Source organism: Acartia tonsa, chromosome 3 (genome assembly GCF_053477335.1).
Source record: "Acartia tonsa isolate MP-2025a chromosome 3, ASM5347733v1, whole genome shotgun sequence".
In the NCBI taxonomy this organism is placed as follows: domain Eukaryota; kingdom Metazoa; phylum Arthropoda; class Copepoda; order Calanoida; family Acartiidae; genus Acartia; species Acartia tonsa.
In genome coordinates, this window is record NC_137262.1 from 46146599 (window position 1) to 46164953 (window position 18355).

Here is an 18355-nt window from a genome sequence, read left to right on the forward strand (position 1 = left end):
CAATAATACAAACCCTCATTTGTCTGTTGGTCAGAATAAAACCAACCGTTCATATACTGTAATTGGATGGTTTTCTGCCATAGAAGTAGGATGTTGAATTTTGCATATTTTCAACTTTTTTCTAACTTTTTACATTTCAAAAAGGCTTCGTTTTGCATGAAAATTAATCTTATTTTATTGTTAATATGAAAATAATATTTGTACACAGGATACTGAAAGTGATGGAGAAGACGTGGTAGAAGTTGATGAAGATTATGAGGAGGATGAGGATGATGAAGAGGTGAGTGTCAATCAGCTGTTTAAAGAAGCGATAAGGTCCCATTCAGCTGATAAGGAATGTACATCTGTCAATCAGCTGATTGTGATCTGTATAAATCATTTAGGATCTGTTTATATTTTTATAGAATTGATCAGCTGATCCTTATGATTAATGAAATAGCGAGCATAATACAAGTTGAATTAAATTGAATAGATATATATAAGCTAGTCTACTTTTAATTTGCTTGAGACTATAGGCGCATCTATTAGTTCCTTGAAAAGAACAAGTAATTTGGACCAGCAAGTTGTGAGATCTTTAGCTTCAGACAAAAGCTATTTTTTACAATTAAGGAAGTACAGAATATTGGAGATGAGAATGCCCAGTTCAGTGACACCACAGCATCTGCACCAGGAAACATAACATTTTAATGACACCTAGAATAGTTATTTATCGCATCTTATTGTGGACAGTTTTCCACGTATTTTAAAATGAAGAACCCGATGGACCGGGGTAACAAAACTAGTTTTAATCTTATTTTTATTTTTATATTTGTGGAAAATTGTCTGTAATACGATGTCATAAATAATTTTTCAGTATGTCTGAGTACCGGTTTTAATCCTGCGGCCATTAATCGGTTTCGAAGCCATATTGGAAAAAAAATTAAGTTATTGGTTGGACTCTGTGAACATTCACTTTTTCACACAAAGTATCCTAGTAAGCACTGATAACCCCTCCCTTAGTTTGAAATTAATTGAAAATAAGTATTTTTTTTATATTATTTTTTGTCAGATTAGGTTATATCGGGTATCGGGTAGCCCTGCAAGGTTAGGGTTAGTGTTTCAGAGGAAAAATTTTAAAATTTTGTCCAAACGGCATAATGAATAAAACTACAAAAAATTAGATATTTTAAATTTTTCTACTAGAAAAAAATATGATAAATTCAAACTGAAAGTTTGCTTTTGAAAACATTTAAAGTTTGAGACAAAAGTTTACCCTCTAGATGAGATATCTATCCCTGACATTTGAAATTAAAATTACACGACATTGAATGTTGATGACAAACCAGGAAGTGACGATGAAGGATCTCTGGGAGGTGACCAGGAGGCTGCCAACAGAGATACCGGAGCTACTGGGGTGGGCAGTGATTCTGGAGGTAGTCTAGTGGATATGGCAAGTGTTGAGAATCTACCCCCTGGCAGTTTCAGGTAGTTATTTTTGAGAATTTACCTCATTGTAAAAGGAACAATATAAAATTTTTTGAATGGATTAAACAAGATTACCTACTCTTTATCATCAAAGATTAAATGGTTTACACATGAAAGGGGGTCAATAACAATAATAATAATAATCTAACTATAACTCTTTTATTCTAATGGAATTGGTTTTAGGTATGAGAGTCATTCAGATCGTGCAAATGCTGACACTGAAACTCAAGTTGAAGATATTGATGAAACTTTTAGAGAAAACAGCATTTCAGGTATTTTCAACAACATTTCTAAAATCACATTTAAATGGAGGCGAACATTATAAAAATTAAATCGATATTGGGGTATAGTCCCTTTCGTGGCAACGCCTCTTAAGGGACGTTTTGTCATATTTTCACATTAGTTTTTCCCCTATTTCTAGCCCCGTGGGGGGGGGGGGGGAGGGGTGCTCTAACACTGCGGGGCAATCACCTAACCCTCTGAACCTAACCTAACATGAAATAACTTATCAAAAGCTTCTGTGAAAATACGACGAAACGCCCCTTAAGAGGCGTTGTCACGAAAGGGATTATACCCAATATTAGTGTTTTTGTTTTGGACTAACAGACAAACGTCATGCAGCAAGTGTTAACAATTAGAAAAGGATTAAGATGAAAAATAGCCTGTATTTAAAAATTTTGTTTAGTGATAAATAAAACAAAGTCTCATTCATTCATGCTAATCCTATATTTTAAAGTCACTGTAATTGCAGATTGAAAATCAGGATTTTCTTTGGTAGATAATGCTTTATTTATTACCTAAACGCTTAATCCAAATAATTTTAGGACTACGTCAGTTGCTGATTGAAAACCTGATAGCCTCTGTTGGCACTCTCAGAGATGTTGGAGGCAAATGTTGTATCCCATTTATGCAGGTTTGTTTTTTTTCTTTATTTTTAAGTGATATCCTTGTAGAAAAATCGAAACGGTTAGCTCATTTCGTTAATTAGTCATGTTATAATTATCCTATTGACTTTGCATGGTGATTCCTATAACAGTTAGGTACGATTTAGGAAGCGTAGCAACTCTATAATCGTTACCACAAAAGTATGTACGTCCATTTAAAACATGTTGCTTTTTAATCTTAATGTTCGTTTGTCCTACTGTTTTAGAGCTGTTGTCATGTCATCCTTGTTATTACATATTTCCTTTTAGCTAAAGAATCTTATTTGCTTGATTGTTAATTTATTCATACAAACTCCCCATCGTTTTGTAAACTTTTATCTAACGCAAAGGAAAAAAGTTAAAGCAACTTTGTTTTTTATTGCTACATTTTATCAAGGATAAGCTTTGCCTAGTGTAAAATGATTTAACTATTTCCAAGATCCTAATATTCATTGTAATCTAGGTGATCCTGGCCTTGTCTGCTGAATTAGATCATGAGAACGACCGTGATCTTGCCGCTATCAGGGCTCTACTTAATGCTGTTGTCAAGGAGATTGGCGTTGGGGATAACATCAATAGGAATGTTTATTTTTATAAAACGGCCATGAACGGAAAAATCTTCAAAATGACTTACTTTAACAATTGATAAAAAGTCAATTTATACCTAATTTACTTTTTTAGGTCTTGATTCCTTATTGATAAGTTAAAAAGTACTCAAAGTTTTATAACACTGTTATTATATTCGTTGGCTCAAAAACAGTTGGTACTTTGTTAAATCATTGTTTTAACTTTTTACAATAATTTTAATCTACAGAAAGGGTAATTTTGTTTATCATAGTTGGTTTTGTAATTAAAATGAACATCTAAAATCTACAGAGATGATGTTTCAAATAGAGACAAGAAAAAAGAATTCCAACTGCTTATCTTGCGTATGTTGAGTGTACTGATGTCTAGAACCAGGTAAGTCTATTCTCATTCAATTATCTAGTATAATGTTTATTATAGTATATCTAAAGCTTTTTATATTTCTTTTTAAGAATGGATTTCATTTGGAAAGGTTTATCTACAGATGTAGAATTTAAGATATAATCCTTATCCTTATACTAAAGTAACAGGATGTCTGTGTGTTTGTCTGTGTGTTTGTGTGTCTGTGTGTTTGTGTGTTTGTACCGAAGGATCTCGCTAACCGCTGAACCGATCGGGTTCTCCTTAACAGGGTAGCTTCTCATAGGTCCCGGGAAGGTTTATAACTATTTTCTTGGGGGGTGGGACACCCCCAACCCCCCCAAAAAATGAAAAATCTCCCACTCCCCAAAAAAAATTTTTTTTAATTTTTTTTAACTAAAATTAAAAATGAGGGGGGGGGGTGCACCCCCCTAAAAAAAAAAATTTTCGTCCCCCCCAAAAAATTTTTTTTTTACTTTTTCTTTTAAAATCTAAAATAAGAAATTTGATTATTAAATTTGACTCTCTCCTCAAGTCCCCCTAGAGGCCTCTAGGGGCGTAACCGCTAGTAAATAATTTAAGATAGTAATAAAATAGAAACTTTTGTGACTTTGAAATTTTTTTTATTTACCTAAATTTGCATTTTCTGTTCTTCTATTTCAACCTACTTTAAATATTGCAACACAGAGCTTTTTTCTTACATGTAGAAAAAGAGTAAAGTTTATTGAAATGATTTCAAGAAAAAAAATTATTTCAGGCTGACCGACAACAAGCCATTCGCCACAGACGAGAACTTCCTCTGTCAGACTGTTGCCTCTTACCTGGCTGAGGCCGGTGTTCATACCCATTGCCTGGCAATTGTAAAGGGTATGCTGCCATACTGGCAAGGATTGCCAGTCGAGGAAACCATGTATTTCTGCAACTGCGAACTGCTGAAACCGCTGCCTATCAACCCACTACCAGATATGGCACCCTTCTTCCTGAAGCAATATGTGAAAACGCACAGCAATGACGTTTTCGAGGCGTACGCGCAGCTGTTGACAGAGATGGCGCTGCGTATTCCGTATCAGATGAAGAAAGTGTGCGACTCTAACAGCGATACTACTCCACATTTCGATCATGATTGGTTCTATCAACTCTGTGAACTCATGATGACACCTCAGGAAATTATATCAATGATTTTAATAGTGTGTGTTTAAGTTAAACATTTATAAAAAAAATAAGCGGGACTAATAATATTTTTTCCATATAACAGACTTGGATTTTGTTTTATATCTATCCAAAATATTGATTAAAAATGATCACAAGGAAAAAATTGATTCAGGTTGACCGACATCAAGCCATTCGCTGAGTACAAAAACTTCCTTTGTCAGACTGTTGCTACTTATGAACATTATTATTCTAGTTATTTTCAACAATCATTGATATCGAATTTCTACAGGCGCCTTTTGTAAAGAGGCAGGTCAGAAAATTGCTGCTTTTGATCTCTGGAAGCAAAGAACAGTACAGACAGCTTAGAGACATGCATACCCTGGAAACAAGAATCAGGTATGAAAGATAGATAGTTAGATAGATAGATATATAGACGTATAGAATATTTCTGTAAGTAAAGAACCGTACAGACAGCTTAGAGACATGCATACCTTAGAAACTAGAATAAGGTATGATAAACAGATAGATAGATATATAGACGTATAGAATATTTCTGTAAGTAAAGAACAGTACATACAGCCTAGAGACATGCATTCCCTAGAAACTAGAATAAGGTATGATAGATAGATAGATGTATAGTTAGCTTTTTTCAGGAAGCAAAGAATCTGAAACTTGAAAGATATAGATGAACATATGGATAAAATGTAGAAAACAGGCACTTTTCATAGGTTCATCGATTTTTTTTCTCTTGAAAATACTTTTTTTATATTTTCTTGCTACAATTTTTACCGTTAAATTTTTTTATTACAGGGAAATCCGAAATATGGTGAACAAGAGCGGATTTAATGAAATGGATATTAACATCAAGCCAATCAATCTTCCTTATGATAGTCTTATTCAACTCATTGAACTACTGAAGGTAAATATATTCATTTTTGTAATATCGTCTTAGAATCATCCATTGTTAATAAAGTTTACATTAGGATTATATTCTTATTATATATTTAAGATAGTATTACTAAACGATATTTTGCACTGTAATATAAACTTGAATTGTCCCAATGATGATTTTTAATCTTGTGGACAAGTTAGATACAATATTTTCCTTGAGATTGAATATCCTTCCTTGTTCTCAAATGTTAATCTTTACAATATAGGACAAGGAACTATTATAATTTTTGGTTTCTGTCTTCCTTGGTGACCTCAATTATGTTTCAGACTTGCGTGGAAGTAGCTGAAGGCCGAACCCTAAACTGGCAGAAATATTGCACCACCGACAAAACTGTTCTTCCGTTTTTGCTCCAAATCTCCTATCTGGTGGATAATGGAGTGGCTCCAATGATTCTCCAACTCCTGCAGTCTGCCCTCTGCTCCTTTAAGGATAAGAATAAGTCAAAGTCGTCTAGTCCAATGAAAACAACCAGGTAACAATATGGTTGCTTCTCTGTAACTTAAAAAGCCCTTCTTAACTTTTTATCTTTGTCATCTAATAACTTTTAAGTGTAATGTAAGTTTTATACTAAAGTATTTGCAGAACGGGTATGGGTTAAAAATTAAGAGAGTTTTTATTTCATTTTAATTATTAGCTTTTCTATTTAAAAGGCTTACGTTTCTAAGAAAACCAATCCTGTTGTTGTTTAGGAAGGACAAACTGCGCAGCGAGGAACCCGAGGATGAGGGTGGTGAAGTTCAATGCAATAGTGATGAGAACCTGCGGGTGTCCCTGGCCCAGCAAGTCCTGTCTTGGGTTCTACCCCCACAGGTATTCAAACTTACTTATATTTTCTTATAACTTACTAGAGTCTTCGTGCGCCCCTAGTATCTAGGGCTCTGTGTTCGAAAGTGTATGGAGACGAGCGAGAGGGCTGAAATATAGCATAAAACCATATCAACACATAAATCTAAAATTAAAAAAAGCCTAAACCATCTCCGGATCTAAGTGAAGTTTGCTTAAACTGGAGAACTCGGTTTAGTTGTAATTGAAATCTTAAGCTTTAGAAAAATAATATCCTTACCATTAAATGTATGTTAGGTTGGGTTCAATTGGCTGCAAATGGAAAGTTCAAAAACCAATCTGCCTTTTTTGTTGAAAATTTTTCCAAAGTTCCTAATGCACATGTTTAATACAGGAAAGTGACCACGAATCTGAAGCATTGGTCTACAGAAGAGAAAGCTGCTTGGCTGGTTTTGTGGACAAGTTCTTGTTGGAATGTAACACTTCTAGCGTCAGGTACGGTTTTTAAATTTTGTATTTATTCTAGATATATTGAAATAATTTTTCTACTTAAAGGGGTAGTTTCACGAAATGCATTTGAACTTAATTTAGTGAACCGCATATTTTTTCATGGTTAATTGGTTAAACTCCATTTATATGGCATATATTTGAAAAAATTTCAATTTTCTACCACGTAGTTTTTAAAATATCAAGACTTGAAAATCGTCTTTTTAAATTGCATATATCACAAAAAGACGATTTCAAGTCTTGATATTTTAAAATCTACGTGGTAGAAAATTTAAATTTTTTCAAATATATGCCATATAAATATAGTTTAACCCAATAACTAGGAAAAAATATGCGGTTCACTAAATTAAGTTTAAATGCATTTCGTGAAACTACCCCTTTACATTTTAAAACTTTGTTTCTATGTCTGACTAACCATTATCGTAGGAAGTTTTATTCTGTATTATTATTACTATTAAAATCTTGTTATTAGGTGGCAAGCCCATACTCTGAGTGTAGCTTTATACACACAAGCCCAGCAGGCAGAAAAGGCAAAAATACTACAAGTTCTTTGGTCACTCTGGCATAAGGTAAAGTATTTTGTTTTTGGTTTACTTATATAATCAACAAAGGGAGGAGTAGGTTGCGCTAAAAATCTGTAAAGGTGTGAGTTTTAAGGCTTAAAAATAGCAGTAGAACGATAATATTTACTAAGTATTTGTATTTCTTATTGAAAAGAACTACCTACTCCTCCCTTTTTCTAAATTTAGATCATTTATTTCTAACCTTTGATTGTCAAAATGGTCGAGTTGCTATTGCTTATTTTTTCAAAAGTAGGTAACTAATTCTATTATAGCGGTTTAACCCTATCGACGCATACCTGTGGATTTTTAAAAATTCTCATTTGCTGCCTCAAAGCCCTGAAATCATTATCACAGAAACTAATTTCAATTGTAAAAAATATGACGTATTTAGGTTTCTGATCATGGAACCAGGGCCGCACAGTTTGTGGACATACTCGGATATTTCTCAGTGCTGGAGTGTAAGAAAGAGAATACAGCCGCCTTGAACACATACTCGCTTAAAGCAGTTTCAATGCTCAAGTAAGATTTATAATTTTAGAAGTACAGCGGCGTCTTCTCAACATTTAGACCTTTTCAGTAAGTATATCTCAATAATAAATAGCTGTAGGTGTCTTATCTGAATCTGTAGAATAGCTGGTTTGGCTGGGTTGTATCTTTCAGGGAAGCTTTACAAATTGCTTGTGGTGGTATAAGGCTATTTTTCAAACCTCCTACGGCCTCCCATGGATGCTAGGGGCAAATCAACTTTATTAACATAAAGCATGAAGGAAAAAATCTGGTTGATATTGAACTTAGAATGAGGATTTCTTAGACAATTAGAAAGATTATTATAGTAACTAGGGATGGCAATCCGTATCCGGAATCCGCCCAATTTTTGGTCAATTTTGGAATCCGAATCCGGAATCCGTTTTTTAATAGCGGATTCCGGATTCTTAATTGGTAGGCTAAAATTAGCGTCTTTAGTTTTTTCATTCAACTCCTCCTCTTTGAAGGCAAAAATTTTCATTAATATATATAATATATTTTAAAATCTGGTTCGATTCTCGGAAGTGAATTATAGAGAACACCAAGAACATTGATTTTTAGGACATATGTAGCACTTAATTTTTTTAAAAAATGCTTTAAAAATATTGCTAGAATCCGGAATCCGAATCCGGAATCCGCCAAAATTAAGAATCCGAAATCTGCAAGAATCCGCCACTTTTTTTGACGGATTCTTTAAGAATCCGGAATCCGAATCCGGCCCAAAAATTCGACGGATTTCCATCACTAATAGTAACTATACGGTTGATTAGATTTCTTAAAGAATCTAACGAAACTTAACGAATAAATCTTTCAGGACCCAGAACAAGATTTTGTCTTGTCATGCTAATTCATCCATCTATACCTCTTTGGCTCAGCTTGTAGATTTTACAGGTAAACTGAATGTTAATATTAATACTTTTTATTTCCTGTATGATCTTGTTGACTACTATACCAATCAGGCCACAATTTCAATGAGATATTTTTTGTCCCAATTCTTGGATGTTTTTAGGCTATTGGATGAGTAATATAAGCCTACCCCCATAAGAATTATTACACTTAGACAAAATTATCTTTCTTCTATGTACAGTTAATAAAACTAAATGATCTTGTGTAGGTTTTTACCTGGAATCTGACCCGTGTCTGGTGTGCAACAACCCAGAAGTGGCATTTTCCCCACTCAAGCTCAGCAACTTAAAGGAAAGCGGAGTTATAGTTTCAGCTTTTTAATAAGATTTAGATTTATAAGCTGCTAAAGAAAGAAGTCCAATCGTTAGCTTTTTTGATAAAGATGAATTTTTATTATCCCTATAGTTATCCTTGGGGATTTGTCACAATTATAAAGTTAAATGTTTTCTTCCAGTCTTTGTACACAAAAATTATTATCTCCATAAACTTTGCAAGTATTTTTTTTCTTGAAGAAAACCACATTCATATTTTTTCAATAGTGATTTGTTTTGACTCAAACAAAATAGGTTTAATGAGAGCTAAATTTCTGTCTCAGTGGTTTTATATTAGATATTTTATTGTGATAGATTAATTGTTGTTATCTTTTTCAGTTATATTTTATTTATTAGCAAAAGTAAGCATTCTATGATCTATAATAATAACTAAAACACACTGATACACTCAGATGGACACCAAGTATACAACATCTACACAGATGGTTAAACTTACTGCTAGCCATAGCATCAGCAAGATAATTCTCAGGTATGAAAACTAAATCTCGTTTTATTTGAAAGGGATGAAAGCAAAAAAATACTCTGTGAAACAATCTAACAATCAAAAACTGTGTATTGTCGATGTATTTTATAAAAAAGTTTTTACGTAATTATCTTTTAGGATTTAAAAATTAGATTAAATGTTAAAACTCATGTTATGTTTTGGCAGCTGTATTTAATATTTGACTTTGTAAGTTTCTCTTTATGTATACACCAGCGTTTTGGAGCCGTTTGATTTTGGTGCGGCTCTGGCTCCGCGGAACCGTATCTGGAAATACGGCTCCGGCTCGACATATATAAATTTTTCCCCCATAAAAAAAATATTTATTATTTTTGACTTTTGAAGGTTTTAAAAGTTCAAGTTTTGATAAAAATGGACTGAAATCTAGTTCTAGAGCCGGAGCCGTTTTTTAACGAAAATTACGGCTCCGGCTCCAGCAAAATATGGCGGCTCCAAGGCTCCCGGCTCCGGCCTCGAAACACTGGTATACACAATCTGGTGTGTTTGTGTGATCTTGATAATGGATTATGTTACTACCTAAAATATAGAAATCATTTATGATTAGCGATTTGAATATTTTAGGGAAAAAATTTGTCGAGATATTAATCAGAAGGTAAAAAACATTTTTCTAGAATCGGAGATGTGAAGAGAGAGAAGATGGTGAGAACTATCAACATTTATTACAACAACCGTAGTGTAGCCGCAGTAGGTAAGTTTATGCCGTTTTTTGGGTATAGTCCCTTTCGTGGCAATGCTCCTTAAGGGGCGATTCTTCGTTTTTTTCACAGTAGCTTTTCTCCTATTTCTAGCCCCTGAGGGGCCAATAGCCTAACCCAATACAACCTAACCGGGTATAGTCCTTTCCATGACATCGCTCCATATGGAGCGATGATTTTAATTGATCGCCTCTTATGACAAGGGGCGATGTATTGGCTCCTTGAAAGGAGCGATTTAATAGCCCCATATAACAAGAGGCGATGTTATGACTCCTTGAAAGGAGCGATTTAATAGCCCCTTGCCCTAAGAGGCGATTAAATGATCCTTTATCGCTCCTTTATCGCCCCTTCTAAAGAGGAGATGATATGTCCTCTTATCCCAAGGGGCTATTTAATTAAATATCGCCTCTTCATGGCCCCTTCACTATTATATATATCTTAGTCCCTTGATGGCCACTACATCGCTCCTACATCGCTCCTCCATCGCTCCTTCTCCAAATTTATATTAGATTGTACTTTGATGGCCCCTACATTGCCCCTCCATCGCTTCTACATCGCCCCTTCATCGCTCCTTCTTCAAATTTATATTACATTGTACTTTGATGGCCCCTACATCGCCCCTCCATCGCTCCTACATCGCCCCTCCATCGCTCCTACATCGCCCCTTCATCGCTCCTTCTTCAAATTTATATTACATTGTACTGTGATGGCCCCTACATCGCTCCTACATCGCTCCTTCATCGCTCCTACATCGCCCCTTCATCGCTCCTTCTCCAAATTTATATTACATTGCAACTTGATGGCCCCTACATCGCTGCTACATCGCTCCTGCATCGCCCCTCCATCGCTCCTTCATCGCTCCTTCATCGCTCCTTCTCCAAATTTATATTAAATTGTACTGTGATGGCCCCTACATCGCTCCTACATCGCTCCTTCATCGCTCCTACATCGCCCCTTCATCGCTCCTTCTCCAAATTTATATTACATTGCAACTTGATGGCCCCTACATCGCTCCTCCATCGCTCCTTCATCGCTCCTACATCGCCCCTTCATCGCTACTTCTCCAAATTTATATTACATTGCAACTTGATGGCCCCTACATCGCTCCTCCATCGCCCCTTAATAGCCCCTTACCTTAATTTATATAACAAAGCTCCTATATGGCCTCTCTATCGCCCCTTAATAGCCACTTACCTTAATTTATATAACATAGCCCCTACATAGCCTCTCAATCGCCCCTTAATAGCCCCTTACCTTAATTTATATAACATAGCCCTACATAGCCTCTCCATCGCCCCTTAATAGCCCCTTACCTTAATTTATATAGCATAGCCCCTACATAGCCTCTCCATCGCCCCTTAATAGCCCCTTACCCTAATCTATATAACATAGCCCCTACATAGCCCCTTCATCGCTCCTTCTCCAAATTTATATTACATTGTACTTTGATGGCCCCTACATCGCCCCTACATCGCTCCTCCATCGCTCCTTCATCGCTCCTACATCGCCCCTTAATAGCCCCTTACCTAAATTTATATAACAAAGCTCCTATATAGCCTCTCCATCGCCCCTTAATAGCCCCTTACCTTAATTTATATAACATAGCCCCTACATAGCCTCTCAATCGCCCCTTAATAGCCCCTTACCTTAATTTATATAACATAGCCCTACATAGCCTCTCCATCGCCCCTTAATAGCCCCTTACCTTAATTTATATAGCATAGCCCCTACATAGCCTCTCCATCGCCCCTTAATAGCCCCTTACCCTAATCTATATAACATAGCCCCTACATAGCCTCTCCATCGCCCCTTAATAGCCCCTTACCTAAATTTATATAACAAAGCTCCTATATAGCCTCTCCATCGCCCCTTAATAGCCCCTTACCTTAATTTATATAACATAGCCCCTACATAGCCTCTCAATCGCCCCTTAATAGCCCCTTACCTTAATTTATATAACATAGCCCTACATAGCCTCTCCATCGCCCCTTAATAGCCCCTTACCTTAATTTATATAGCATAGCCCCTACATAGCCTCTCCATCGCCCCTTAATAGCCCCTTACCCTAATCTATATAACATAGCCCCTACATAGCCCCTTCATCGCTCCTTCTCCAAATTTATATTACATTGTACTTTGATGGCCCCTACATCGCCCCTACATCGCTCCTCCATCGCTCCTTCATCGCTCCTACATCGCCCCTTAATAGCCCCTTACCTAAATTTATATAACAAAGCTCCTATATAGCCTCTCCATCGCCCCTTAATAGCCCCTTACCTTAATTTATATAACATAGCCCCTACATAGCCTCTCAATCGCCCCTTAATAGCCCCTTACCTTAATTTATATAACATAGCCCTACATAGCCTCTCCATCGCCCCTTAATAGCCCCTTACCTTAATTTATATAGCATAGCCCCTACATAGCCTCTCCATCGCCCCTTAATAGCCCCTTACCCTAATCTATATAACATAGCCCCTACATAGCCTCTCCATCGCCCCTTAATAGCCCCTTACCTAAATTTATATAACAAAGCTCCTATATAGCCTCTCCATCGCCCCTTAATAGCCCCTTACCTTAATTTATATAACATAGCCCCTACATAGCCTCTCAATCGCCCCTTAATAGCCCCTTACCTTAATTTATATAACATAGCCCTACATAGCCTCTCCATCGCCCCTTAATAGCCCCTTACCTTAATTTATATAGCATAGCCCCTACATAGCCTCTCCATCGCCCCTTAATAGCCCCTTACCCTAATCTATATAACATAGCCCCTACATAGCCCCTTCATCGCTCCTTCTCCAAATTTATATTACATTGTACTTTGATGGCCCCTACATCGCCCCTACATCGCTCCTCCATCGCTCCTTCATCGCTCCTACATCGCCCCTTAATAGCCCCTTACCTAAATTTATATAACAAAGCTCCTATATAGCCTCTCCATCGCCCCTTAATAGCCCCTTACCTTAATTTATATAACATAGCCCCTACATAGCCTCTCAATCGCCCCTTAATAGCCCCTTACCTTAATTTATATAACATAGCCCTACATAGCCTCTCCATCGCCCCTTAATAGCCCCTTACCTTAATTTATATAGCATAGCCCCTACATAGCCTCTCCATCGCCCCTTAATAGCCCCTTACCCTAATCTATATAACATAGCCCCTACATAGCCTCTCCATCGCCCCTTAATAGCCCCTTACCTAAATTTATATAACAAAGCTCCTATATAGCCTCTCCATCGCCCCTTAATAGCCCCTTACCTTAATTTATATAACATAGCCCCTACATAGCCTCTCAATCGCCCCTTAATAGCCCCTTACCTTAATTTATATAACATAGCCCTACATAGCCTCTCCATCGCCCCTTAATAGCCCCTTACCTTAATTTATATAGCATAGCCCCTACATAGCCTCTCCATCGCCCCTTAATAGCCCCTTACCCTAATCTATATAACATAGCCCCTACATAGCCTCTCCATCGCCCCTTAATAGCCCCTTACCTAAATTTATATAACAAAGCTCCTATATAGCCTCTCCATCGCCCCTTAATAGCCCCTTACCTTAATTTATATAACATAGCCCCTACATAGCCTCTCAATCGCCCCTTAATAGCCCCTTACCTTAATTTATATAACATAGCCCTACATAGCCTCTCCATCGCCCCTTAATAGCCCCTTACCTTAATTTATATAGCATAGCCCCTACATAGCCTCTCCATCGCCCCTTAATAGCCCCTTACCCTAATCTATATAACATAGCCCCTACAAAGCCTCTCCATCGCCCCTTAATAGCCCCTTACCTTAATCTATATAACAAAGCTCCTACATAGCCTCTCCATCGCCCCATAATAGCCTCTTACCTTAATTATGTAACATAGCCCCTACATAGCCTCTCCATCGCCCCTTAATATCCCCTTACCTTAATTATATAACATAGCTCCTACATAGCCTCCCCATCGCCCCTTAATAGACCCTTACCCGAATTTATATAACATAGCCCCTTAATAGCCCCTTACCTTAATTTATATAGCATAGCCCCTATATAGCCTCTCCATCGCCCCTTAATAGTCCTTTACCTTAATTTATATAAAATAGCCCCTATATAGCCTCTCCATCGCCCCTTAATAGCCAATTTATATAACATAGCCGCTACATAGCCTCTCCATCGCCCCTTAATAGCTCCTTACCTTAATTTATATAACATAGCCTCTCCATCGCCCCTTAATAGCCCTCCATCGCCACTTAAAAGCCCCTTACCTTAATTTATATAACATAGCCTCTATATAGCCTCTCCATCGCCCCTTAATAGCCCCTTATATCCTCCTTCAAAACAGTTATACACCTTCCCAGGATCTATTGGAAGCTACCCTATAAAGGAGAACCATATCGGTTCTGCAGTTAGCGATCTTCTTTGATACATACAGACAATGATCCTGTTACTTTTTATAAGGATTAAAAATAAAATGGCCTAAAGCCATCTCATTACCCATAGGAAGCTTCACTGTAAAGGAGAACCATGTCGGTTTAGTGGTTAGCAAGGTACAGACAGACATACATACAGACAAAGATCCTGTTACTTTATTATAAGGATTAAAATAAAATAGTTATTAACCTCCCCAGGACCTATGAGAAGCTACCCTATTAAGGAGAACGATCTCAGGACCTATAGGAATCTTCACTGTAAAGGAGAACCATATTGGTTCAGCGGTTAGCAAGATCCTTCGGTACAGACAGACATTCATACATACAGACAAAGATTCTGTTAATTTATTTTAAGAAATACAGATAAAATTGTTATAAACCTTTCCAGGCCTAAAACCATCTCAGGACCTAATTTCTCGACAACTCGAGTTAAGTTACTATATTATTTTTACAATGTTTAACTTATCTGTTATTATTGGCTGACGAAAAGTTTGGGCAAAAAAAAAGATTTATTCTTCAATGAAATATCTCTCCAGTATAATTTTGGCAAGTGCTAATTTATTAAGAATAAAGTTTGCCACAAATTTACCAAAAAATCTCATTGTCATTTCGCCAGGGAGGATTGGGATAGTTCCCAAAGTGTTATAAGTTGGCTTATCCAAGAGTGCTGTCTAGTCTCCAAAGTTTTATAATACCGTTTTCTTATTCGTTAGATTAACAACCTTGGGGACTTTTTATTGTTTAGTGATTGTTTAGTTCATTAAGTTGAGTGTCTAAATGTTTCAACCACTAATTCTAAACTAAAGAAGGGGTAATTTTGTGAATCATCAATGGGAATAATTAATATATAAACATACATATATATAAAGTGTTTTTTTTATGAGAACATTTTTGAAAGCAATTTTACCCTACTTATAGTTATCAGAATTTAATGGCTTATTCTCTTCGTTTTTTATAACCATTAACAGAAAAGCAAAAAAATATTTCAGTTTTTATTTAAAAAGTACAGTAAATTCAAAATTTCAAAACATGGGTGTCAACATCTAAAATAGTTATTTCTCGCATCGTATTATAAACGGCTTTCCGCGGATATAGAAAGTACAATTATGAGATTAAAACTAGTTTTTTTAGCCCCGAGGTGCCGAAGGCACCGGCTAAAAAAACTGGGTTTAATCTTATGATTGTACATATCTATATTCGTAGAAAGCTGGATATAATACGATGCTAGACATAGTTTTTTCGTATGGATGAGAACCGGTTCCTATCCACCGGATTCAAATGAATACGAGAAATGGTTTTAGCGCATTTTTCTAATGCTCAAATCTTCTACCCTTTCCAAGAATGGAGGGAGTACATTGGGGGGCCAGTATTCCCTCCCTGGTTGAGATATGGCCTTCAAATTTCATAATGTTCTAGTACATGTCACAAATAGTATCTATATAAATTTTTAGCTCTATATCTCAACTTTGAAGCATTTTGCAGCCATTCTTGCAAAGGTAGATTATAAGAAAAATGCACTAAAACCATTTTTAGATGTTGACACCTAAGATTTAAATTTTTTAATTTACTGTACTTTTTGAATAAAAACTGAAATATTTTTTGCTTTTCTATTAAAGGTTATAAAAAAAGAAGAGAATAAGCCATTAATCATTAAATTCTGATAACTATAAGTAAGGTAAAATTGCTTTCAAAAAAGTTCTCATAAAAAAACACACTGTATATATGTATATATATCATTTTATTGACACTCGTCTTATCCCTGTAGATCTCTGATTATCAGAGCATTTTTGAAATATTTGCTGCTTATTTTTTGGCTGCCTTTGGCAAAATAATTTTTTTTCATAAAAAATGTATACAAAATTATCGTATTAATTTGGTAAATATATCATTGCACTTGAATTATTTTTAAGTCACTAACGGCTAATCCCATAGATGACCCTAGGAGTACTTTAATGAATAGATGTGGTGGAGAGGGGGGGGGGAGGGGGAAGGTTAAGAATTTAAGGGAAGTGATACCTTCCGGGGGCTGAAAGTGTTGGTCCCCTCCCCAAAATGAAAACTTTTCCTGCGAGTAAAATAAGCTTCAATGTAAAGGAGAAGCATATCGGTTCAGTTGATACTGATAAACATCCTGTTACTTTAATGTAAATATTAGTTTAAGGATAGTCTGTATAATCTCAGGGAGAAAGGAAACATTAGGCAATTTTTACAATAGTCTCCAAAGTTTTATAATGAAGTTTTCTTATTCGTTGGCTCAAAACTTTGGGGACTTTTGTCATATTTTGGTTGTAGTGTTGCAATTTTGTGTATCGTTATTAGGGAAGGATAAAAATTTATCGGCCATTGTCTTATTCCTTTAGATCCTCGGTATAATCAACTGAATAACAGTTCCAACAACAAAAATTAAGATATTGCTTCGCTTTTTATGGACAAATATCCTGTTATTTTATTATAAGGAAAAAAAATAAACTATCTTAAAATCATCTCAGGACTCAGCGGTTAGCAAGATCCTACGATATAGACAGACAGACATACATCATATCGGTTTAGGAGCAAACGAGATCCTTTGCTACAGACAAAAAAAAACTTTGTATATCGACTAGCGGCTACGCCCCCAGCATCTATTGGCTCTGTATTCAAAGGGGAATGAATAAAAGCCTAAAACCTTCCCAGGACTTAAAATAGAATAGCCTAAAACCATCCCTCGACTTAAAATAAAATAGCCTAAAGCCATTACAAGACAAATATTAAGCTTACCTGAAATAGAAAGCGCAATCTGTTTAGTAGTTATTGAGATCTTAAGTTTCAGAACAGAAAGCCTTACTAACGTGGACAAACGCAGGATATTTCGGACAAATGTCGGAGTGGACATTATATAAGTAAAACGCAGAAGTGTCTATAATATCTTAAAAATTAGGTTTCAACAACATTTGTTTAGTTATTTCTACACAGGTTAGGTTAGGTTAAGATATAAATATACAAATAAGCCCCCTGCAGGGGTTAGGCATATAAAAAAACATATTTGACAGTTGTAAACAATGTGAGAAAAAAATATGTTTTAGTTTAATGAAATGTTCTATCTGTTTCAAACCTTTGCCTTTCGATAGAACTTACCTACTTTGGAAAACTGTCAGACTGATTTTAAAATTTCAGTCTGTGAGAAAAGATATTCAAGATTTTTTTTTTGTTTTGAAAGATTTTTATCTTATAAATAAAATTAAAGACACTCCTGCGTTTTACATAAGCAATGTCCACTCCGACGATTGTCCCATTCCTAGGTTTGTCCACTCCAACGTTTGTTTATGTTTTACTACTTTATATAATAGGATAATATGTATTCTTCTTTTATATTTCTCTTTTCTTATTCACTTGCAGCTGCGCTCTTTTTAATGTAAGGAGGCAGAAAAATAGCCTAAACCAATTAGGGGCTTAAATCTGAAAATGAAATAGCAAAAAACCATCCCATGACCTATGTGAAGCTTCCCTTAAATGGAGAATTTAGTCAGTTTATGAAATTTTTAAGCTTCAGACCAAAAAAAATACTTTTTTTGTTAAAAGAGAAACTTTTCTACAATTAGGGTTAGTCCTTTCGTCATTGCTCTTCTCATTAAGTTAAGCATGTGGTTTTCTCTGCTATTGTTAAAGATAGACTGTTGAGATTTTTAGTGAATATTCCCAT

General features: G+C 35.9%; 1 protein-coding gene across 1 annotated transcript in view; it reads left to right on the forward strand.

Moving 5' to 3' along the window:
- poe (E3 ubiquitin-protein ligase-like protein poe) overlaps positions 1–18355 on the forward strand; it is a 415170-nt gene that overhangs the window by 362987 nt on the left and 33828 nt on the right. The window contains exons 45-63 of the mRNA XM_080154218.1: positions 209–280; positions 610–665; positions 1321–1464; positions 1648–1736; positions 2289–2377; positions 2851–2964; positions 3262–3347; positions 4090–4492; positions 4771–4880; positions 5295–5403; positions 5703–5908; positions 6126–6246; positions 6614–6714; positions 7199–7295; positions 7681–7808; positions 8629–8705; positions 8929–9009; positions 9443–9521; positions 10166–10242. Coding sequence (XP_080010344.1) covers positions 209–280; positions 610–665; positions 1321–1464; positions 1648–1736; positions 2289–2377; positions 2851–2964; positions 3262–3347; positions 4090–4492; positions 4771–4880; positions 5295–5403; positions 5703–5908; positions 6126–6246; positions 6614–6714; positions 7199–7295; positions 7681–7808; positions 8629–8705; positions 8929–9009; positions 9443–9521; positions 10166–10242 — 2239 coding nt within the window. The remainder of the gene's footprint in view (positions 1–208; positions 281–609; positions 666–1320; positions 1465–1647; positions 1737–2288; positions 2378–2850; positions 2965–3261; positions 3348–4089; positions 4493–4770; positions 4881–5294; positions 5404–5702; positions 5909–6125; positions 6247–6613; positions 6715–7198; positions 7296–7680; positions 7809–8628; positions 8706–8928; positions 9010–9442; positions 9522–10165; positions 10243–18355) is intronic.